This window comes from Miscanthus floridulus, chromosome 1 (assembly GCF_019320115.1).
Source record: "Miscanthus floridulus cultivar M001 chromosome 1, ASM1932011v1, whole genome shotgun sequence".
NCBI classification, from domain to species: Eukaryota; Viridiplantae; Streptophyta; class Magnoliopsida; order Poales; family Poaceae; genus Miscanthus; species Miscanthus floridulus.
This window is the reverse complement of record NC_089580.1, coordinates 64,416,297-64,440,496: the sequence shown is the minus strand read 5'-3', so window position 1 is coordinate 64,440,496 and position 24,200 is coordinate 64,416,297. Positions and strand designations below refer to the sequence as shown.

The 24,200-nt window shown below is 42.8% G+C and overlaps 2 protein-coding genes across 7 annotated transcripts; one reads left to right on the top strand and one right to left on the bottom strand.

Moving 5' to 3' along the window:
• Positions 1 to 7,312: 7,312 nt before the first annotated feature.
• On the bottom strand, positions 7,313 to 14,035 carry LOC136532910 (KH domain-containing protein At4g18375-like). 4 transcript variants are annotated; one of them, XM_066525520.1, is made up of 8 exons: positions 13,864 to 14,035; positions 10,465 to 11,110; positions 9,668 to 10,087; positions 9,341 to 9,586; positions 8,491 to 9,228; positions 8,053 to 8,108; positions 7,873 to 7,966; positions 7,313 to 7,760 (listed from the first exon to the last, which is right to left on the bottom strand). In XM_066525520.1, the coding sequence occupies exons 2-8, from the start codon at positions 11,086 to 11,088 to the stop codon at positions 7,569 to 7,571; spliced, it is 2,370 nt and encodes a 789-aa protein (XP_066381617.1). In that variant the 5' UTR covers positions 11,089 to 11,110; positions 13,864 to 14,035; the 3' UTR covers positions 7,313 to 7,568. The 4 variants fall into 4 exon arrangements, 2 of the variants coding, with proteins under 2 accessions (XP_066381617.1, XP_066381673.1); XM_066525576.1 differs by having other exon boundaries at positions 7,873 to 7,963; XR_010778369.1 differs by lacking the exon at positions 7,313 to 7,760 and having other exon boundaries at positions 7,874 to 7,966; positions 8,053 to 8,373.
• A 1,487-nt stretch (positions 14,036 to 15,522) lies between these two features.
• On the top strand, positions 15,523 to 23,684 carry LOC136532730 (katanin p80 WD40 repeat-containing subunit B1 homolog KTN80.4-like). 3 transcript variants are annotated; one of them, XM_066525352.1, is made up of 18 exons: positions 15,523 to 15,759; positions 16,698 to 16,828; positions 16,932 to 17,049; positions 17,151 to 17,377; positions 17,568 to 17,670; positions 17,858 to 17,928; positions 18,685 to 18,708; positions 18,854 to 18,928; positions 19,016 to 19,159; positions 19,239 to 19,362; positions 19,453 to 20,394; positions 20,476 to 20,531; positions 20,627 to 20,752; positions 20,865 to 20,939; positions 21,007 to 21,119; positions 22,883 to 22,999; positions 23,097 to 23,136; positions 23,271 to 23,684. In XM_066525352.1, exons 1-18 carry the CDS (start codon positions 15,732 to 15,734, stop codon positions 23,472 to 23,474), a joined length of 2,718 nt encoding a protein of 905 aa, XP_066381449.1. In that variant the 5' UTR covers positions 15,523 to 15,731; the 3' UTR covers positions 23,475 to 23,684. The 3 variants fall into 3 exon arrangements, 2 of the variants coding, with proteins under 2 accessions (XP_066381449.1, XP_066381499.1); XM_066525402.1 differs by having other exon boundaries at positions 23,097 to 23,165; XR_010778345.1 differs by lacking the exon at positions 21,007 to 21,119 and having other exon boundaries at positions 23,271 to 23,424.
• The last annotated feature ends 516 nt before the right edge of the window (positions 23,685 to 24,200 follow it).

Genomic DNA, 24,200 nt, shown 5'->3' with positions numbered 1-24,200 from the left:
AGTTGGAGAAGATCTTTCCACCTAGCTTTTTCTTGTTGATGCAGCATTTGATTTTGCACCTCCCGTCCGAGGCACGAATGGGGGGGGCGTGCAGAACTGTTGGTGCTATCCAATCAAGAGATGTCTAAAGACTATTCACAAGAAATGTGGAAACAAAGGCAGGATTGAGGCTTCCATTGCTGAGGCATTCATTCATGAGGAGGTGTCAAACTTCACAACAACATACTATAATGAGAACCTTCCTAGCGTGCATAATCCACCCGCTCGGTACAACGAGGATGAAAATGAATCGACCCTTAGCCTTTTCAAAGGGCCACGTGGGAGAGCAAGTGGAGCGACCACAAAGACCTTGAGCTATGAAGAGTGGCACAAGATCATGCTCTACGTGTTGAGCAACCTTGACGAAGTAGAAATGTATCTAGGGTAAGTTCTCAATGAACTTGTTACATACTCCGTAACTTTTGTACATCCAACAACATTGTTCCTTGTCGGTGCAGGGAATTTTTTGATGAATCCTGGCATCATTCAAGGCCACCTTGTGACTATGAACGAGAGACCCTTCTTCAACATGGTTCGCCTAATTTCATTACATGGTTCCAAAAAATGGTACCGACCAACTTAGCTCTTACTAAGTTTGATGTTCCAAGTTACCTGATTTCATTTCTCTCCTGCTTGAACTTGCAGTACCAAAGGGATGTGTCTATAAGTGCTGAATTATGACAGGTGGCCGATGGCTTTGACTATAAGGTCTTGTCATTTAACGCTTATGACATGAATGGATATCGCTTCCACACAACAAGGTACAAGCAGAGTCATCCCAATCCAAGGACCACGAATACCGGAGTATTTACGCCCGGCACTGATCAAGAGGAGTATTATGGGACAGTTGAAGAAATATATGAGCTTGACTACCGTGGTTCCAAAGCACTTAATCCTGTCATATTCAAATGCCAGTGGTTTGATCCTGCAGTATCAAGAAAGTCCCATCAACTTGGGATAGTCGAAACTCGACAGGATTCCTTCTATCCAGGAGAAGATGTCTATATTGTGGCTCAACAAGCCACACAAGTTTATTATTGTCCATATGCTTGCAAAACCGACCCACATCTTTAGGGTTGGTATATTGTGCACAAGGTATCACCACACGGTAGATTACCTCGCCCAAACCCTAATGATTACAACTTGAACCCAAACACGCATGACGGAGAGTTCTATCAACAAGAAGAGGGGCTACTAGGGATGCTTGAGATAGACTTAACTGGAGAGATCGAAATGGAAGCAGACAAGGAATGGGTTGTTGACAAGGATGCTGCAAATGAGGTGCATGATCCGAAGGACTTGGAAATGCTTGACGGACTACGACTAGGCAATGACAACGATGAGGATGAGGCTATTGAGGATTTGGACAATCTTGATAGTGATGATGATACCTATCGTCCAGATAATCCCGATCATGAAGAATATTAGAAATACATGTAATACTATGTTATTTTGTAATTACATTTTCTTTATTTTGCATCTCTTACTAAGTACGTCTCATTTATCTGTACTTACTAGTTTACTCTTTTTAATTGCAGGTGATGGGGCCCACTAGGAGGAGCTACCCCTTGGTTTACGCCAACTGGAGGGACATGGCGGCGGCTGAGGAGGCAGAGGAGGCCGAGAGGCAGGCCTAGGTGAGAGCTGTTGACTGACCACGGGCGTAGCTCCTCATGCGACTCTGTGCACGACAACGACCTTTAGCACATGGTGGACGAGGACGAGGGTCCACAGACGGAGGACGAGGAGGCGGTTCCAGTGACGGAGGACGAGGAGGCAGCGACAGTAGGGGGTTCCACTTCCTCTAGTACGTAGAAGCCCTACTAGCGAGGTCCCACAAAGCTCCCGAAGCGACCGATACCTGTTGAGAGGCGCCCACTGATTGCACCCGAGGGCGATAAGTAAGTAACTTCATATGTTCTTCATTTGATATGTTGAAAAATCATAATAACAACTAATAACTATTGTGGACCACTTGTGTAGGAACTGGGTGCTTGTGGACCAGGCGGCCCCAGCACATAATGTGAATGGCATCTTGGGACTTTTGTGCAAGGAACACTTCCTTGGCCTGGTTAGGAAAGGAGATCAGGATTGGGAGCCGGCCTGGACGTTCGACCACTATGCCCTCATGCGGGATGCTCCAGATCATAATGGCATGTGCTGCAAAAACAAGGTAGATCGGGTGATTAGGGAGTTGTGGGTAAGTCTTTCTTGCACTACATTCCTCAATTCCTCGCATTCATTGGACATTCTTGAAATAAAATAATGGATACCTCATGTCTTTATGCAGGACTTCTTTAGAATCCAGGAGGGACAGGAGGAAAGTGCGTATCAGGTGGCTTACGCTTCCTGTAAAAGGCGTGTTACGGACTTGCACTACGAGTCCCGCCTCTAGGCCCACATAGACTACAACGCCAAGTTCCTACTCAGGCGTGTCAACAAAGAGGAGGCAAGACGGATGACGCTGACAAGGGAGCAGTACATACAGGTAAATACAAAACATGAATATTCATTTCTTTTGAGATTAAGTATGCCTAATTTGATCTTCTGATATGTCGTCTACTTGATGTCCTGTAGGTGATTCCAAGCTAGTGTGCCACCCACCCCGATTGCTGGAAATATATTGTGGACACCTGGTTGGACGGGGACTGGTAGAAGAAGCATGAGGAGGCCCGTGATAGGTGTTTGTAGATGCCAGGTGTACCTCACCATCAGGGCAGCCGCAACCTCAGCAAATATGCAAAGGCATATGTAAGTCTCCGCCATTGCTCTAATCTAGCCACGCTCAATTCTACATCATTTCTAACCACATGTTGTTGTCTTTCTCGTAGTCGAATGCACACGATGGCCAGCCAGTTGGTCAACTCAAGGCATATGCTCTGGCTCACATGGGCAAGGCGATGGCCGACATCGAGTACGACCCAGATGCCCCGCTTGAGGCGTACACCAACTCCAGCGTCTACACCCGCCTCTCTTTGTACACAGAGGCGGCAAGGTCAGTCCATGGGCCGGGCTATGATCTGAGAACCGAGGAGCGCCTTGATCCTCAGCTTGTGATGAGGGTGGGGCAAGGCAAGAAGCATGGGCGGTTCTAGATTGGCGATGGCATCCTCGACACGACCTCTACTCCTCCTCTCCACCAGCTCTGAGCAGCGAGCACGAGCTCAAGTGTGCCCATACACCAACGGCCGACCGCGGTGTCGGCACTCCAGGTAAGCATTCCTGTTTCATTCATTGCTCTTTGACTTTTACATACCTTACCTATGCATTATTGAAACATTGGGGTCAAATGCTGCAGGCCCAGGTGCAGGAACTGCAGGCCGAGTGGGAGGCCGAGCGGTAGAGGCTACAGGCTTTGGAGGCCCAGCGGGAGCAAGATCAGCGGCAGATGGCCAAGATGATCAAGTTCATGCAGCAAATTGGCCAGCAACAAGGTTGGGCGATCCCACAGACGCTACTTGCTCTAGATCCACCTCCACAACGTCATAATTCTACCCCGGTGAGTATAAGTACGAAGTTTTACTTTCTATGCTGAAACTTAGAGAAACCTAGTGAAACCTAGAGAAACCTAATGGTTATGGTGGTGGTGGTGTGGTGGTCATGGTGGTGGTGGTGGTGTGGTGTTGGTGGTGGTGGTCACGGTGTTGTGGTGCTCATGGTGGTGGTGGTGGTGGTGAAGTGTTGGTGATGGCGGCGATGTGGTGGTGGTGGTGGTGGTAGTGGCGGATATTTATCTTGCATATTTATCTCTTCTCTTATCGCTCATATGCAATCTCTTCTATTTTATGCAGCATCAATTGGGGGCGGCGTCGAACCACCTCGAAGGGTCGCCGGGATCGCACGTTGGGCCATCCCAACCCGGACCGTCGTCGTGAGCTTCAAATGGCAGCCGTTGTGATATAATGCACTTGTGAACTTTGTGAACTATGCTTGTGTGTTTAGACTTTGGACTTGGGAGTCGAGATTGTGATACTTGTATGCTATGTTTGTGTTTGTGGTGGATTGTGATATACATTTGTGTTATATATAGTTGTGTTATATATATATATATATATATATATATATATATATATATATATATATATATATATATATATATATATATATATATATATATGATGTATATCTTGTTTGTAACGATGGAAGACTAAAAACCAAAAAAAATTAATTTTTTTCACTTCTTTGCCGAGTGTCATGACCATGACACTCGGCAAAGCTAGGAATCTGGGACACTAAGCTTCCCAGCTTTGCCGAGTGCCATGATCAAGGCACTCGGCAAAGAAAATAAAAAAAAAACTGCTTTGCCGAGTGCCTACCTACAGCACTCGGCAAAGAAAATCCAAAAAAAAAACAAGCTTTGCCGAGTGCCATATGCAGGCACTCGGCAAAGCATTTTTTTTAAAAAAAATTAAAAAACACATTTCTTTGCCGAGTGCCGACGCGTGGCACTCGGCAAAGGGGCCGTCACTGTGACCTGGCCGTCACGGCGGCTTTTCTTTGACGAGTGCCGTCGTGGCACTCGGGAAATCCTTTGCCGAGTGCTCGACATGCGGCACTCGGCAAAGAAGCCTTTGCCGTGAAGTGATATGCCGACAGCTCTTTACCGAGTGCAGCACTCGGCAAAGGCTTTGCCGAGTGCAATTGCACTCGGCAAAGCACGCGCCTGCTGTAGTGCATATTCTGCTTAATTCTCTTCTAGTTTACTCTCACTATAGGAGCTTTTGTAATTATGGACAGCCTGAAACTTTGTAACTTACCATGTGAAGCCTGAAACTTTGTAGCTCGCAGAATTATTTGATAGCTGGCCTCATATTGAAGTGAATAATCACATATGATTTGGTAAGCCGTGCAAAATTATTTGATAGCTTTGCTTATATAAGTGGTACTTAATACTTCATCATTTTGATGGGCAATGCAGTTTGTTCTTGTTTGAGATGATGAATAGAACTATCATTATAATGTATCCTAATGGTATACCCAAATGGGCGCAAAGACCATATCTTCCTAGAATAGAGAAGACTAGAAATACGCTGGCCAATGGAAGTTCTAAACCCCGCATGGAATGAATAAGAATGTATATATGATTTGGGGGCAGATTAAAGGATTTCTTGAGGGAAGATTTTATTAAATGTTATATTGTTTCTTGTCTCATTTTGTGATGGATTACCACACAGTCACCATTCTAATTGAATTACTGAATTGTCAAAACACTTATATTTGATCTAATGCGGAACACGCTATTGTCTGGCCTTGTGTATTAAGGCAGTGCCTTTTCTAATAGCGTCATCAGTGTCTGGCTGTAAAAGTAATCTTCATTTGCTAGTTGCTACCCATGGTTTATGAACTATAATTTCATTTGCTTGATCCTTGAATATGATGCGCATTATATGCCATCGTGACTGAGGTCCGGCACCTGGCAGAATGACACGAATGAAGAACTATATTTGCATCATGAAAACCTCTGCCCCACACCAACATGTCTATAGGAACACAAGATTAATTCCATGCATGCATGCATGCCTAGTTTAGAAGTCCAAGATTTGCATATAAGAACAGTGGAGGGAACAAAGTGAAGCTGTATATGGCAGCGTGTGCACGTACAACCATCCCACAGGTTTCCTGGTACATAGAGGTTGATTATATGCTCGAGTGCAAATTGTTTACCGCACTGAGGGCACTGCAAAGAATGATTGACATGTGCAGAAGCAAGTTATGGAAAATCCATGCATGCAGCAAAGAGTGCAGCAGTTTGATTTAATGAATTCTGTGAACCGTACGAATTTCAGCAAGTGTGCATGACTTTGCCTAAACAAAATCATGAATAGTGGTGGTACCTTTGCACTCGTGCTTCCGCCACGAGGAAGCCAACTCTCCAGGCATGACCTACCATATATACATACATGCCCGCAGGGAATGCAACTGCACGCCTACTCACGCACAGCTTCTTGAACGACCATATCCTGTATGTATTCCTGTGGTTGCATAGATGTTCAGTAGAACAGGTTGCAACCTGAAAGAGGACGCAGGCGACTCGCATGGTTATAACCAGTACTCCTAAATCCCAACTCGGCGCATGAGCTGCTGGAGGTCAGGCATCTTTGCTACTACAAGGTGGCTGCTCCGTGGAACTGCAGGCGAGGGCGACAGTGGGCTCTGATGGAAGGACAAGTTGGGCGATCACTGACGGCCCGACACCGCCGGATCACCAATCGCGCATCGCATAATCTGCACCAGACACCAGAGCTCCTCACGTGCGTTTCCGCGCGCAGTAGTGGACGCAGACTAGGAGATGTCTTTCACGAGCGAGGCAGTTGGCCAGTTGGCCAGTTGTATGGGCATCCCATCCGGTCGTCGTCTACATCCAGTCAGCATGCAGAATTGCAGATGCAGCGCAGTTGGATGCCCTGTCTTGTCAAAACCTTTTATGGACTAATGTCCTAGTCAAAACCGGTGGGGAAGCTAGCTCCAAAACACAACTACTGGACACCTGCTCGGCTTAACTTCATTGTTGAGCATGAGCTTATTTCCTGTGCATTTCTAGTGCACCAAAACGCAACATGTCCAACCAGAGGCATATTGGGTTTCTAGACCTCGCAATGAAGTAGTGCAGAGTTGTCTGTCTAGTTCGATCCTGTGGAATTGCTGTGCTTGCTTCTAGCCAGCTACATTATGCACACGAGCGAAATTTACGAGATGATCCGATACCCTGAAACAGAGTAGCCACTGGTACGAACGAAACATTTGGGATTCCTTTTTGCCCGATTCTACAGGTAACAGAATTATGAATTTTGATATTTCAGAAACATACTCCTTCCGTTTCAAACTATAAGCCGTTTTGGCTTTTCTATATCCATAAGTTTTACTATATATATATATATATATATAGCAAAAAAAATTCTGCACCTTTTTTTAACTAAAAAAAATTATGCACCTAGAAGAGCTAAAATGACTTGCAATCTGAATTTTGATATTTCTAAAACATACTTCCTCTGTTTCAAATTGCAAGTCATTTGACTTTTCTAGATTCATAAGTTTTACTATGTATCTAGCAAAAGTTATATACCTAGAAAAGCTAAAAATAACTTACAATTTGAAACAGAGGGAGTACCGATCTCCTGGAAAAATGAAATGGCATGGGCGAAGCAAGTCTCAGAACCAGATGTGTTTTTTTCTCTTTTGGCCCAATTCTGCAGATAACAGAATTATTCGGCCTAAGCCTGACCTCAAATAGCGGCCGTTGTAACAACAGGGTTCAAACATTCAGAATCAAATATACAGCTACAGAGAAAGCTTGTTACTAAGTATTTCATCAGAGAAAAATAATATTATTTGTCCTAAGGCATAATATAAGTTATCTTGCTTGAGTTCAAAAAAAAAAAAAACTATCTTGCTTGCACGGTCAATGTAAACAGCCATCCAGCCTTCCATCAACAACATCACAGCAGCAAATATGCACTCCGAGATATCTCCAGCCACATGACGAACCCTGCTGACTATGTTTTCCTCTGCCACGACCATGAGACCAGAAGCTATCCCCAGCTTGGGTAAAGTGGCATGCGAGAAGAATGGGGTTGCTGCTGCATGCTCCAGCTGTTCGCGCTAATAAAGCCCTGCAGGAGGCTCTGCGCAGCTTTTGCTTGGTCCAGTGTGCCCTGGATCTCCACCAGAGACTCGGAAGAACCAGCATGAGCCTCATGTAGCCTCAGTCTTGCACCAGAAATCTGGGGTCAAGTAGAACATTAATGAGAAAACCTATTATATTTATATCAAACGAGGACGCATTTCATATCGCAGTGCCCATGGAGTAAAATGCATAATAACCTCTATCTATACCTGACGGATCTCTGCTAGATTGATCCCACCAACACCGACAATAGACTCCAAAGAACTATTTGGAATCCTCAGTTCAATAGTGCTCGAGAACCTTCTGCCAAAGGAAGGTATTTTCAATGAAATCTGTAAGGTAAAATTAAAATTCTGTTCAGGAAGGAAGTAAGGCCTGCAAAGTCATACCTGGTAGCACTTGTCAGTCCTCTGTAATCCTCGCGTCCATGAATTTGTCCAGCAGCCTGTGCAAGGATAAAATTTAAATATATACAGAACTTGAGATTTTCTGATAGGCATAGACAAAATCAAGAAAAATCAGCTGAAAGTTGAAACCAAGAGTGGCAGAGTACATCCCAGCAGCCAAATATATATTGAACCAAGTTGCAAGTGACAACAAATGAGAAGAGTTGCAGCACTGTGACCACATTATAGGGTGAACATTGCTGCCACAGAAGTGACAGCTAAGACAGCAACATATATTTTTTTCCCAATATTCAGGAGTACCACCTAATTACGGAACAGAAAAGGGACAATGGAACAGTCATGTGTAAAGTCTCAAGCTTCTAATGAAAATTTTAGGTGATGGCCATTTGCAAAAGAGGGAAGCTCACGTCAAAGATGTACCTCGGTATAGTCATAAGCATCTGAATTTCCATCTCTTGCGATGCCTAATTGCTGTGTACCCCTACTAGAGTAGCTATCAGCAGGCACATGGTCACGATAGGAACGATGAGACATATGATCCACACCAGGACTGAAAGCCGAGGGAAGTTCTCTAGTAGGAAAGTGTGTGGGTGCTGCATATCTCTCATAAGCAGCTGATGGGGCATTACTAGTAAACATAGGGCTTCCACTAGGATATTCTCTTTTAGAAAAGTAGTCTACAGGATATGCATCGGAAGGATTACGAGGTGCACTTTCGTTTGGTCTTCCATATGGTATAGTACTGGAAGGTCGTCTATATGGTGGATCGTTGGTAGGCCTTCCATGTGGATCATTAGCAGGTCTTCCATATGGTGGATCATTGGCAGGTCTTCCATATGGTGGATCATTGGTAGGTCTTCCAAATGGTGGAACAATGGCAGGCCTTCCATATGGTCGGTCGTTGGTAGGCCTTCCATACAGTGGATCAATGGCAGGCCTTCCATACAGTGGATCATTGGCAGGCCTTCCATACGGTGGATCATTGGCAGGTCCTCCATATAGTGTCGATTTTCTGCTAGGCATATCAATTGGAGGATCATCGAAAGGGGCAAAAGGTGGAGGATTATTGGCAGTACTTGTATCTCTCAAAGTCCTAGTTCTAAGCCTCGAAGCAATCTCTGTGAGGGCTCCTCTTGCAATAGCTGGAGGCCCAGCAACCTGAAAGCTTGGAATAAATGTACAGGTACAACTGAAGTTAACAAATTAAAGGTCCAGATAATAAAAACATACAGAAATATGTTAATGTAGCTGTTATCAAATATTAAGTCACCTGCACAAGTTCATCATCAAAAGACAAGTATTTTGGTTTATCTGCCTTCGAGTAAACTCGAATTTCAGCCCCAGTTCGTCTTCTCATTTCAGTAATCACCTTCCCACCTTCCCCAAGAATACAGCCAACTTTGCTTGATGGTACAACAAGCCTTGTACTTGAATGGCGTTTCTCAGAGGGTGCACTTACTTTATCATGGAGCAAAATGAGTGCCTCAATTGCTGGGGATATTGGTTCAGCTGGTATCTGGATGAATAAAAAGGAGATAAAATTGTGAGTATTGGTACTAGAAAGTGATTAGCAAATCAAAACCAGCTGCATTGTTACCTCCTTAGATGAAACAATGATCAGCCTTTCTCCAGAAGCATCTTTGTCAATCTCTTGAACTTTGATGCGAGCACCAGTCTGCTGCTCTACTCGCCTAACATTAGCCCCACTTTTCCCAATAACTGAACCAATGAGCTCAGAAGCACACAGAATTCTGATAGAAAACTCTTCAGTTTCAGTAACATGATATTGCAGTCCACTTCTATATGGATCAAGCATGGGTATTGGAGGTGGATGATCACTATGCAGGTGCGGCAACATTGGATTTTCATGTTGTAGTGGTGTTGGAGACTCGCGTTTCCTTTGTGTGCTTGCATCTATTATTTCTTCAAGAGGTCTATTTTCCTTACGAGGATGCTGATGGAGACGAGTAGATATTTCATATAGAGCTTTTCTTACAAGAGAAGGTGCTCCAGATATCTGAAATATCATAACAACAATATGATATATGATACCCATGTACTAATGTCCAAAAGTGAAACTATACATGATAAAAATGCAAATTTCAAGATATGAGAACAGCATGACACAAAATTCCATCGTTTTGTTAATTTAATTAATTGATAGGGAAAATCAATTTATCGAAACCATGAGAAACTAGACAGGTAGAAGTAGAACAACAATTGATATGTCCACAGCGAATTGTTTATTTCCAGAAAAAATTAATACATGAACAATTGAATGCTAACCCAAGTATAAAGAAACAGCATATAAGGCCACAGGAACCAATGGAAGCAAAAGGCATTACCAAGCCGAATAAGACAATAAAGGAGTTTCTACTACTAATACAGCCTTACCTGCACCAGTTCATCACTTTTAAGTGCACACTGGGGAAGGTTTTCAGATGGCAAGACACGGATCCCAGCACCACTATCACTTCGTAGTTGTTGTATAATGGAGCCACCTTTTCCTAGAAGGCAGCCAACTTGATTGCCTTGAACCAAAATTCGAGCAGTCACATCATCATCACTTTCAGACTTTTCATCATGGGCGACTCCATCATGAATTTCATCAGCCACAATCTTATCATGTATCTTCAATAAGGCATCTTGGGCAAAGCAATGGGGTTTCATGTTCCCTGAGCCATCACTAAATTTAGTTTCAGCTGCTTCATCAGTCAGTTCAGGTTGATTTTGGTGATTGAAGATGATAATTACTCTCTCGTCTGCACCAGGAATGGAATCAGCAACCCTTATCTTGGCTTTAGTTTCCTCTCTGAGGGCCTTAACAACATCACCACCTCTTCCCAAGACACTGCCTATCTTTTTTACCGGGCACAGTATCCTATAGATGGTTTCAATTGGCTCTGAGGACATAGATGTGTCATCATGCCTAGAGTTTAGCCGTTTCCTCTTTCCGTCCTCAGAATTGGAATGCGTCCTCTTTTTGGAGTTACTTCTTCTAGACTTGCCATAATCCATCAAAATCAATCTTGCAGTTCCCCTTTATCCACATAAAGAATAATCCATCAGCGTAAACAAACTGATAAGATACTGATAACGAGGTCATTATACAAAGATGAAAGGAAGCATCCCCAATGATGACACATACACAGCCTTGTAGGTTATGCACGTATAGCTGCTGTTAAATGTTCATGTTGCTATATGGTACTACAGAACACTAGCATAGGCAACTTTAAGTTCAACAACAGGTGCTGGCTGTTGACCATGTACAGATCAAGGCATCCTGGTGATCAAAAGTCACATGGATTCAGGATACAGTTACCCACTGTTTGCTTTTAAAATATATAAGTACATTCAAGGAGTGCTCCATATTATTGATTTCCTTTAAAATAAAAATAATGCCCATGCATAACATGGTTCATTTTCTAGAAGAAATACAGTGAATAACAATGTGTGCATGGAGTATGCAAAATCTAAAGTCTTCTCGCAACTGAAATCCAGCCTAAGAGAAAGTCAAAGTACAATTTTTTATGTTCAATTTTCCAGAATTGCAGATATAATGCCAGTATGTGCTGAAAGGGAACATCATATAAAGTACCATGCCTAATTTAAATAAATAATGAAAACATTGTAAAAACGGACAGGGGACAAAGCAGGCTAAATGGTTTGACAAAAATTGCTAAATGAACGTCTTAGATGAAATAGAATAAAAACTCAATTGAGGCACATAATCACTAACATTTCAGGATAAGCAAAAGGCTTCCTAGCATATGCAAGTATGCAACTTGAAGCAATTCCATAAAATAACCTCTGAAATAGATTAGCTTGTGCCCATAAAAGATGAGCAATGACTTCACAAGCACACCTCATCAGCTACCAACTAGGTGCAATGGCAAATTCTTAACTGCTCATCTACAATTCTACTAGCATGTATAAAAAAAGTAATCAAACACTCACATAAGCATATTTCATAAGGGCAATCATTAAGGGCACTTCAGTAAGTGTATAAACATAACACAGCAACGCAATTCTGCTGCAGCACATTTTAACTGCACAGATTCAGCAGACTCAATTTATGTTCAGCCAATAAAACATGAAAGATCCCAAATTGAGCATGCTGGACATGAACCTTCGGGCCAGGGCATTTGCACAGATGATTTGAGCTGCAGCCTGAAGCATAATTACACCCTATGGTCGTTTTTATTCATCATTTGGACCAGAGGAGCTAATTCAATTACCGAAGATGATTCTTGTCAGAATGATAAACCGGCGGTAGTACAAGGCAGGAATTCAACTCAACCCCTACTTTTCAAATATAAACTCACTACAGCCTAAAAGATCCACTAGCCCCAAACTGGATGAGTTAAAGTACCTATACTGGGAAAAGATGACATTTGTTTCTTTACAGAGGACCAGCACAAAAGATGTGGATATAGTGGCAGCTTGCAATGATTCTGTAACATAACCTCTACAATAACTTGGTTTCATATAAAAAATGGTGACGAATGACGTAGAAATCACACCTCATCAGGGCTTTACTCCCTCCGTTCCAAATTATAAGTCGCTTTGACTTTTTTGATTCATCCATTTTGCTATGTATCTAGACATTATTATATCTAGATACATAGCAAAATGGATGTACCAAAAAAGTCAAAGCGACTTATAATTTGGAACGGAGGGAGTACCTATAAGGTAAAAAGAAAGAAACACATTTCCAACTTCACATCCTAATCCTGTTGCAGCTCTAGCAAGGTTCCAAAAGGCGCTAGGTGGTTTTTATACACATACATACATTACCTTAAAGTAGCTTAAGTATTAGAAAAAATAGGAGACTTGTGGACCTAAAGTTGGAAGAAAGGCCCATCAAAAGAGCCCAGCCCACCATATCCACCTACATTTTATCCCTTCACCCAGCCGCACACCTTATCCCTTCGCTCCTCCCACCCAGCCGCACACCCTCTCCCTCTCAGTCAGCGCCCGCCCGCCGCCGGTTCCTCTCCCTCTCCCGCACCTCTCTGTTCCGCCCGACGTCAGCGTCGCCTGCACACTCCCTGCCTTGGGTGCAGCTGCGCGCATACCGCCGCCGCCTAGGGTACCGCCTACCCCCCCTAGGCAAGGTGGTACCCCTTCGCCCAGGGCAGAGGCGCGCCTAGTTAAGCGCGGAACAGCGCCTTTTTTAACACTGAGCTCTAGTAGCAAATTTTCGAAAATAGCAAGCACTCAAATAAAATACAGCATAAGGCAAGTCATTTAGAGCACTTGAGCACGTGCACAAAAAATCTCAGTAATTCTGCCCATAAATAAAACACCACATAAGGCAAGTCATTTTGAGCACCTGAGCACGTCACTAACACGGGAAAGATACAGTTTGACTTCCCATTTTTCAGGTCACAACAGCATTCAAGATCAAATTTTTAACTGTGCAGATTTCATTACCCACGTCATGCTCAATCAATAGCACAAGAAAGATGCCAAGCTGAGCACACTGCACGCGAACCCACTTGCAGGGGTATTTACACGTGATTAGTTTAAGTTCATGAGAATTCAACTGAACCACCAAGCGTTTAGGAAACCAATCTCGCTACGGACAAAAAGAACACCCTGCTCCGCTAAACTGATCGGAGAACATGGGTGTACAAATTGACACCCATTAAATTTAGCAGAAAACTAGGCATAGTACATGTATACACTTGTAATTAGATCAGATCCGGTTACAAACGTCGAAATAGCTTAAGTTAGGGTTCGGGTGCTCGGTTTCGCACAGCAGGAAGGGACGAGAAGGGGTGCGCATACCTGCTGGGTGCTCGTCGCCGGCGAAAGGGCCGACAAAGGGGCCGACGAAGACCTAGGTTCCTAGCGGCGGCGGCGGTCGCCTAGTTGTCGCCACGACAGAAAGCGCGCGCGGGCACACGGGGTGAACGGGAGAGCAGAAGGCAGGGGGGTGAACCGTGAACGGAGTGTCGGAATCCGTGGCTGGGGATGAGGGCATGAGGCCTGAGGGAATCGTGGTCCGTTGACCGAACCCAGGTGGGATCTCGGGCAGCCCACTAAAGGCCCAGGGCAAGCAACACTGCAACAGCCGATCCTCGAGGGAAAGAAAAACCTGCAACATCCCATATCACGATCTCGAGGAAAGAACTAGCCCGTTTTCTTTGCTTTTTTTTATATTTGTTTTCTGTTTTTTCAAGTAAGTAATGTTTCAGCCGTTCAGGCTTCGGGGTCGATTTATTTTATTTTTAAATAAAATTTTAAATTAATATTTAAAAACAATTCTAACAAATCAGATTTAACATTTTTTCATGACAAATAATGTTATCGCCGCTATTCACCTAAACTGTCTTTTAGTCATTTAAACGCTACAGGGTGTAATAACCGTTTCTGTTTAAACGGCGGTGTCTACTGTTTAAATAGCCGTTTTGTCCGCTAGGGTTCCGCTTACCCCCGAATAATGGCTAAACGTCAAATGACCGATTGTTCGCCGTCTCCGTTTTCCCGTTTAGAATAACACTAGTAGTTGCCGCTCGAGTTGCATTTCTCTCATTCAGATAAATAAGTAAATGGATTCGAAATCCCACAAAACTCGGCATGCTAGTTCTATGTGACGTAAAATATTCCAATTTTACTAACATGCACAAGATTACCTGCTACAAATTTTTATGATATCTAATTCTATGTAAATTTGACATTTAAGATTCGACTAGTGGTTTTTGAAACCACTAAACAAGTTATAAGTATCTCAAAATTTACAGCACTTAGTCTTATGCATGTTAGTAAGATAGAATATTTATGTCACATAGAACTAACATTTTGAGTTTTGTGGATTTTAGGTTTAGTAGTTTTATTTGATTGAATGAGAAGAAATGCAAGTTAGATCTAAAAAAAATTTAGTTAGGTTAATTTTAAAATATTGATTTTTTTTTGGAAAAATCTTCAAGGTCACAGTTCAATATGTCTAGGTGGGAAATCTTTTTTGGCCTATGTTGACATAATAATAAAGATATATGGAATGCATTTTCAGCTTTGTACTTTCATTTGCACTAATATTTAGCTTTTTCTAACACCTTCTCCCAACAAAAAGGATTAAGAAAAAGGCGTAAAATGTAGCTGAAGTGGTTATATTATTTTTTGACACCTTATCTCAAGAAAAAAAAGATAAAAAGGCGTGAAACTAGGGTTATATTTTCTTGTTGGTCAAACTCGAGGAAGTTTAACTAACACAAATCCCATAATTATATTTTTTATAGGTGGATGGAGTACCTACATATTGTTTCATGTCTTCATGACTTTTCACTTTTCATAATAAGGCTGTAGCATAAAAATATTAAGAAAATTCTTACTTGCATATTGCTTCTTGGCTTTTCACTTTTATAATAGAAGGCTATAACCTAAAAATATTTTTTAGGATAAAAAAACTGAAAAATGGCGTGTGAAACTAGAGGCCGCGAACGAAGACGGAAGCCAGGAATTACTTGGTGTGCTTCCTTCCTCAACGTTCCTTCTCCCTTCACCCTCGTCCCACTCCACCTAACAATTGGGCGAAAAGTTTTAGCGCCAGCTAAGCGGCTGCGGATGGGAGGATCCTGAGAGCACCCTGGAAATCCAAAACCCTCTCGCCCCCGCAGCGGTCTCGCCCCCGCTTTGGATGACGGCGGGCACTGCAGATGGCCACCGCGCGCGCGTACAAGCTTCGTATCCCGTGAATTACCGGTTTGGGGATTTTGAATTGAAACTTGAAGTCGGATTGCTCTTGCCTGCTTTGTTTGAACTGGTGCAGTTAAGTTGGGGTTGGATTCACCCGCGATGATCGAATTCGATTCCAGGTTCTGATATTACTGTTCATGTTGGCTTCGTCCTTGCCATCTGGCCTTGTGAGCCTGTGATTGAGTGGAGTGCAGACTTGCAGTGCAGGAGTTGCGTTCCCACCAAGGAACGTATTCAGGACCATCCGAGTTGTCTTGCTACTTGTGTAGGTGGGGATGGAATGAAATTTTAGTGCTGCAAAGTTCCAGACTGGAACATTACAGCTTCCTCCCTGAAATCAAACTAAATTTGGTGGTCTGGATTAACTCGAGACAGGAGACTAGTTCTATTGTTTGCCAGGAATCGTGACTTCCGTGCTCTGTAGCTTATCATTTGTTTGGTAGGTTGTATCAATTGCTGTTAATAGGGCCACACTGTATTTGGGGAGATCTATCCATGATGCTCAATCCTCAATGTCATACGTGTTAATTCCTTTGACGGAGAACTTTAACTTCACCCTAAGTAGTTCGTTTCATTGGGAATGTAGTTGCTACCATATGGATAGTGCAGCTGCTGGTATGAACTTAGTGCTATGCCAAAAATTGGTATCATTTCGATAATCACAATGATGAACATGCATGCTGATGATATGAGCACTTAAGTATTCTACTCTGGATTTTCAGTCAATATTTTTTTCCTTGTGGAAATTTGTGTTTAGATCCTTCTGAAAAAATAAATTATGAAAGAAACTTTAAACATGCTGGGATAGGTTTGTGGTAGTGGAAAACATTCTGTTATAGCTTTGGACATCATGCTGGGATAAGACTTTAATTCTCTTGTTGTAGTATGCAACCTTCAATATGTCTTGTTTCCTTGACACTGATCAGAGGAGTTTGTCGCGCATGCTTCGGATGTCAATTGTGCCAAGTTTGGGAGGCGAACATCAAGGATCCTCATCACTGGTGGTGAGGATCTGAAGGTCAATCTTTGGGCTGTAGGGAAACCCAGTGCCCTCCTGGTAATTTCCTATAGGGTATCCCGCTGGTTTACGTGTTATGTCATTCTTGCTTTTTTTTGGCAATCAGTTATCTACTTCAAGTGATTTTCATTGTACATTGCAGAGCCTATCAGGCTTTACAAGCCCAGTTGAGTCAGTAAGCTTTGACTCTTCTGAAGTTACGATAGGTGCTGGTGCTGCAAGTGGAACGATAAAAATATGGAATATTGAGGAGGCGAAAGGTATTAACCAGTGTCGACACTCAACAGTGCATTGAAAACATGAACTGCAACTGTGTCATGCAATAATCTCAGTTTCTATTGACGATTTGCACAATATGCAGTTGTTCGAACTTTCACTGGGCACAGATCAAATTGTGCATCTCTTGATTTCCATCCTTTTGGAGAATTCTTAGCCTCTGGGTCTTCAGACACAAACATGAAAATATGGGATACTCGAAAGAAGAGATGCATCCACACATACAAGGGTCATACTCGACGAATTAATGTGCTTAAATTTACTCCTGATGGTCGATGGATTGTTTCTGGTGGGGCTGATAACTCAGTGAAGGTAAAATTTTGAGCGTGTCCGTTAATTATAATGCAAAATATTCGAAGATCATAGAACCCAAAAATTTAAGGTGTCTTACAAATTACAACATGGCTGTTGTCAACGAGATGGACAATCTTGTACTATCATTAATTAAAACTTTACCTCATATTTCCTGATCACTGAAATTTTGTTTAAAATATCTTGCTAGATCTGGGATTTGACGGCTGGAAAACTCATGCATGACTTTCGTCTTCACGAAGGTCCAGTCAACTGCTTAGATGTTCACCCCCATGAGTTTTTATTGGCTACAGGTTAGATTACAGGTCCTATATACTCACACAGTAGTGAATTTTTCCTGGGATGTCAAATTTTCTAAATAATATTTCTATTATTTTTACTGCGGATTTATTAGTCCCTCTCCCTCATTCTTCTTATTTGTACATCACCTGGAGATCTAAGTAACATATTCCATGCTGTCCTTTTCAAAAACCTTTGCAGGTTCAGTTGATAAGACTCTTAAATTTTGGGACCTTGAGACTTTTGAGTTGATTGGTTCTTCTGGACCTGAGGTACCATATCTATTTATAACGACTCACAAAATGAATCATTCATGTCCCAAGTTGAAACTACTCTATGTTCAAAATCTGAATCAATATAGCTCTTGAACCCAAGGTTAGATAGTGATCTGGAAAAAAGCTATTTTTCGAGAAGGCTACAATTTTAAAAAGTTGTATTTAAGCATTAGATGATTTGATCATATGCTTGAATTAAATGAAATATATTCGAACTAAGATCCACCATTATGAGTTTTTTTTCAAAAATATTATGATTTTTCCAACCTTAGTCTGTTTGCCACTCTGCCCAAGTATGATCCGTCGCAAGGATTCAAGGAACACATAAAGGCAGCATGAAGTACCAGTTTTTTTTATGTCTGTGATCATGAAATAGTACCAATGAACAAACGAAATTTACCAATATAATGCAGCATCTCAGATCAAACATTGCACCATATGAAAAACTTTCTTAGTGAAATAGCTATTATTAACATAATACTTTGTTTGTGAAACAACTTGTCAAGTTTGAGGTTTTGTAAAATAGGTATATTGGTATGCAGTTTTTTGACTCTTCTGTAGACTGTTGGCACTCTAAAAATAGGTATATTGGTATGCACTTTTTTTACTCTTCTTTAGATTGTTGCAAACCAGATAGTGGCACATATATCTGCTGTATTTCAATCTGATGAAGAAGAATCTAATGTTACTGTCCATTCTCTACCTTGTTTTTCTTTTTCTCGGATATAATTAACCTTTTCTTGCTTAATGCAGAAAAGCCGGGAATACTTTGAGCCGGTATGGTTTCTGATCACCAATTTCTTCACATCATCCTGTGCCTGGAATTTCTGTATGGAAATGGGTGACAGGCTTGCTGTAAATAAAGCACATGATCTGTAATCAGATAACCAATTGCTTAATGGTAACTGTCCTCAATTTTCAGGCTAGTGTAATTCGTTCTATGAAATTCAATAGTGATGGTAAAACAATTTTTTGTGGATTACATGAAAGCTTAAAGGTACATATCCAACTGATTTATCAAGATCCTCATTTCATTCTTCAGGAAATAATAGTGGAACAAAGGTCATTATGTTTTTGCTTGTAGGTTCTTTCCTGGGAACCCATCATATGTCATGATGTGGTTGATGTAGGCTGGTCCACATTAGCAGATCTAACTGTAGATGAAGGGAAACTTCTTGGTTGCTCATATAACCAAAACTGTGTCAGTGTGTGGGTTGTGGATTTGATGGTATGACGTGTTATGCATGATTTACTATGTTATCAATTGAGTTGTTTCTTTATGACATGGTACGTATATAAATTTTCAGAGAAATGAGCCTTATGTTGATAGTAGTGCTGGACCACGCTTAAATGGAAGTGTAAATAGGCTAATTGAACCAGATGATAGCATGTCATCAGTGTTTGGAAGGCTATCGGTTTCCAGAAGCCCAGGTACTGAAAGCAGCAAACACTTTTCTTATGAGATCTCTTCGTTATCTGTGCACTCTAAAACCAGATATGTTTTTGTACTTTTTGAAACAGCCTATGAAATTGGATCGGAAACTCTGCTTGGACGCTCAATGTCTGCTTCAAAAGAAATTCCTGTCTCAACTTCTGCATCAACGAAGGGATTGTCAAAGCCACCTGGAAAAAGGGATCTCCAGCTCACAAGATCTGTTTCTACACCTCTTCTTTCTCCTAGAGTTAGATTGAACCCAAATTTCATTGGCAGACGGAAGAATCAGCCAGCTGCTGCCGTACCATTACCAGAACCAATAGTCCGCTTTAAAGTGAATCTCTCTTCAGATGCTGGAATGTTGTCTTGCAGTTCACATGCATCAGCAGCTCCCATGTATAGGTCAAGGTCTAATAGTTCTAGGTATGGTATTATGAAATCATCTTCTGTACCTGTTCTGGCCCCGAGGCATAGCCCTAGAAAGGATGCTGATCCCGTTCTCAGTGAAGCAGCCACAGTTGAGTTAGCAGATATTGAGCCTCAGAATATAGAAAAAGTAGGTTTAGCTGCCAATCATGGCAAAGAAGATGGCAAGTTGGTACCTGTAGTTATTTCAAGGAGCTCAAAGATGGTTGAAGAAGTTGGCTGTAGAAGAATCACTAATGATGTAGGATATAAAAAGGTAACCCTAGAAAATAGTTTGAGAGTTAATTCAGATATTGACTATAGAAGGAGAGCTCCAGAAAGCCAAGAGGTGCAACAGCTTATACCTCTGTCAGAACCTATTAGTTCATCACAGAGGAAATTTATAAGAGAATCTTCAGGTGCTGGGGACAATAACTGTTCTGGTTTGATGTGCACTGAGAGTGTTGAGTCTAATGAAGTTGGTAACTGGTACAGTGTAACTAGTTTTGATAAATGGAATCCTGCTGCTGCAAGGAATCCAGAATTTGCCAGCATCCACAGAAATGAAGTGATTGGAATAAACCAACTGATGGAGTCAAGTGGAAAGCATGTTGTTGACGACCGTAAGTGATCTAGTGACCTGACATTGTTCTATTGATTTCAGTCTCCTTCAGAATTATCACCAAGCTCTCTGGTTGAAACAGGACCTTCCTCTTCTAATTTTGATAGCATCCAGTATGTGACAACACTAGACAGCTCGGTATGTTTACTTCCAAGATTGTGTCATTTTAGGCGCCAATAGTACTTTTTTTATATGGAACCCATTATGCACCTCGTATTTACTGTTTTCTGTAGAGGCTGCGCCCTTCACTTTCTGGAAAACTTAGTGCATCTGCAAGTGATGAAGATGATATGTCTGGTCTAATGGAAAACCATCAAGAATTCATTCATGTAATGAAGTCTCGGCTAACCAAACTAGAGGTATTAAGGGATCCAGAATAAGATCATCCATCGAGTAATTATCAAGAATCCATTTGCTGTTGTGGGACGTTATATGTATTGAGTAATTGTAGTCTCTATGTGATATTTGCAGGTGGTTTACCGGTGCTGGCAAAGAAATGATATAAAAGGATCTATTGATGCTACATGGAGAATGTTGGATTTTGCTGTATGTACTCTACTCCTTTGTTGTAGTTTCACCCATTACAATTTCTGAATGTTCTCTACTCTTGTAGGTCACTACTGATATAGTTAGCGCTATAATGGAGAATAAGAACTGTATCTCATTAGATGTTTGCACTTCTCTCTTACATCTTACTGCCAGTCTTCTTGAAAGCACATATGACAGGTCATTTCTCATATTTCCTCTTAATTTATCAATATTAGAATTGTGAGATCATTTAAATTTGACCTTGCTATTGAACATTGGCTGATTATTTTGATTAAAAGCTGACTAAATGCTCTTTGGAGAGTTAGACCTTGTAATGGGAAGTAAATCTGATTATAATATGTCCCTTCCTCAAAAAGAGATGGAACTCTGAATATGCAGATATGAGATACTGTTCATGTATGGTCAAATTGTAGCACTAGCTGGCCATTGTATTCAAGTTATGACACGTACAGATCTTAGTATGCAGATATGACATGCTGTTCATGGTTCAGGCTAGTCTAATTTTAGCACTAGCTGGCCATTCTATTCAAGGAATCAAGGCTATGACAGCAAATTTCTGCATCACTAAAACTACATTTGCACGACTGTACTTTTTTAATTCACGTGAGTCATGGATTCCTTTTTTTTTTTTGAAACAAAAGGCAGGAGCTCTGCCGCTCAATTAAGCCGAAAGAATATTATGTACAAGAAGGTTAGCCTGACGAGATGCCAGAAAGGCACCCAAAGGGCTAACCACCCCACGCGACGCAGCTGAGCACAAACACGACACACTGCCATAGGTCATCGTTGCCGAGCATGGAAGCCAAGCTGCCAGCAGCTCCGACTTCCCATGGCAGGCCACCCACTAGTCACCCCCCGACGGGTCTGAAGCTAATGGTCGCCACTGGTCATCGTTGCCAAGCTCAAACACCGAAGAGCGGCTCCGACTTCCAAACGCAAACCATCACCCGCATCGAAACCGCGACAATAATCCAAATGCGACGCCTTCAGGAAGGGAGTGACGCCAATGGCGTCACCGTCGCACGTCCAAAGTGGACTGAGTTTTCACCCTTGGAAGACATGCTAGTGGGGAAATATGACGCCCCCAACAGGGAAGCAGCGCCCAACGGCGGCGCCGTCGCCAAGGCTTTCGCCCAAGAACCCTCTAGCACACTCGCTGGGTCGCGAAGCCGGACCCGTGCTAGCCTTCACCGCCATCGCCGTTGTCCCGGCGCTCCACGGAAGCCCCTTAAGAGGGGCATCGACGCGCTGGCTGCACGTAGCAGCCGCACAGCTGCGTCGGCCGCCACCCCCTCCGACCAGGCCACGCAGAGCCGGACCTGACTCTGCCGCTTGCGTCACACCGCCACACGCCGAGGCCGCATTTGACCAACGTCGTCGGCTCTGGCACCTGCCGATGTCGTTGCGGTCATCACCGCCAGTGTGCCCCACCATGTCGGGCGGCCCCATGTCCTGGGCCGCCGAATCCGGACGCCAGGCCCCGAATCCGGCGCCCCCTGCTGACGCCGACGCCTCCGTCTTGACCATAGCTGCAGACACCGTCATGGGCCGGCCCATCGCCTTGGCCGCCAGACCGGCCGCCGCGGGCAGACTGGCCGGCAGAGGTCGCTGCCCCGGGCACAGCCAGCCCCTGAGCCGCAGCAGCCAAGGCCATGAGGGGAGGGACGGCAGAGAAGAAAGCACCACCCCCGGCGCATGCATGGGCCCCGGCCACCGCCGCCGGCCGCCAAGACAGATCCATGGTTTAGCGACCATGTATCAATGTCCTGCTGTACCCATTCCCAAAAAGGAAAGTCCCAATGGTATACTCAGCTTCCTTCACTGATGGTAACACTAACACTAGTAGCCTCATTAATTAGAAGCTTTTCGATTGTGCAATCTTTAACTGCATAATTACTCAGCTGTAGTTGATCGATGTGCATTGACACTTTTCAACGCAGGCATATGAGCATTGCCTTGGAGATGATTCTCAGTCTCGTTAAGAGCTTTGGTTCCACCATTTCTTCAGCTTTGTCGGCTACACCACCTGTTGGGGTAGACCTTGAGGCAGAGCAGAGGTGTTTTCTTCCTTTCATCTCATTGAAAATTGTAATGAATTCTCCTTCCTGCTTCATGCATACAATGGACTTGCTTCACGAGCGCATATCTTGCTAGGTTGGAGCGGTGCAATCTATGTTTCCAAGAACTGAAGAATGTGAGTGCCAGCCTCAAGTTTCTGACAAAGTAAACTTCAATGGCTCTAGCCTCTTAAGTATCCCATGAAACCTCAAAACATTGTTCAGTTCAATGAACTAAACTAATTGATGTCTCTGGGCATTTCCTTTGCAGGCGGCAAGGCGAGGTTGGGAGATCAGCTCAGGAGCTCAACCTTTTTCTTCAGGATATCTTTCAATTGTCAAGCGTGTAAACAGTGACCATACCACAACCTGCGAAATATTCACGCACTCCATTTCCTTCGATCATAACAGATATAGCAACATAAGATTTACAGCTAGAAAGAAAGAAATATATAGAAATCACATACATGTGTAGAAAATCAAGGGTCAATTAGATACTATAGCGTGAAGCTTACAGGGGGTTTGCTCTCTCCATTTTTAAGGTATATAGAGAATTCAGAGGTTCTATATTTTTACCATTGCGTGTGTGCACGCCCTCTGATTGCGCTTATGCTTGGGCACCTAATGACAAGTGTACATAAGCAGCATTTCTTTTAACTTTTATATTGCCAATTTATTAGTGTCATTTTCTCCCCGTTTCCTTTTGTTGATTAGCTGAGCAATTGTGTGCTCTACTATCGACAATGCGTTCCACGTGCAGTTTTTCTTTCCTTTTAGCTGCAAGCTGCATATGAAAATTTGGTTTCCCCGTGCAGACTGCAGAGGCAGCATAAACCTTCGAATTGAGTTATCAGTTTCACCTATAGAACTAGTCTGTATAGAAATACCTGTATAGTGATCGCAATTTATGCTGAAAGCATAATTACTCCACTCTTTTATGTTTTTTTAGCGAATACTCTACTCTTTTATGTGCAAAATGTACAGGTGTTTCCTGAAGCTCGTGTAGACGTTGGGCCGTAAGCGGCAGCTCGTAGGCTGACCGGATAATATGGACATATATGGTGCGGAGCGCATGACCCACGCGGAGGCAGGGACAATGTTCAGGCTGTGTTCGTTTGTTTTAGCTTTGGAAAGTGCTTCTGTTATCAAAAAAGTTGAACGTCAACTAAATGGTTAGAACCGACAGTACAATGTCAACCAA

Excerpts from the sequence above, each read along its gene's own strand:
- LOC136532910 (XM_066525520.1), bottom strand. The coding sequence starts at position 11,088 with ATGGATTATGGCAAGTCTAGAAGAAGTAACTCCAAAAAGAGGACGCAT. Across the intron at positions 9,587-9,667 it reads TCATTGTTTCATCTAAGGAG|ATACCAGCTGAACCAATATC; the intron begins GTAACAATGCAG and ends TTATTCATCCAG. Across the intron at positions 8,109-8,490 it reads ATGCTTATGACTATACCGAG|GCTGCTGGACAAATTCATGG; the intron begins GTACATCTTTGA and ends ATCCTTGCACAG.
- LOC136532730 (XM_066525352.1), top strand. The coding sequence starts at position 15,732 with ATGGCCACCGCGCGCGCGTACAAGCTTC. Across the intron at positions 23,000-23,096 it reads GACCTTGAGGCAGAGCAGAG|GTTGGAGCGGTGCAATCTAT; the intron begins GTGTTTTCTTCC and ends ATATCTTGCTAG. Across the intron at positions 23,137-23,270 it reads GTTTCCAAGAACTGAAGAAT|GCGGCAAGGCGAGGTTGGGA; the intron begins GTGAGTGCCAGC and ends TTTCCTTTGCAG.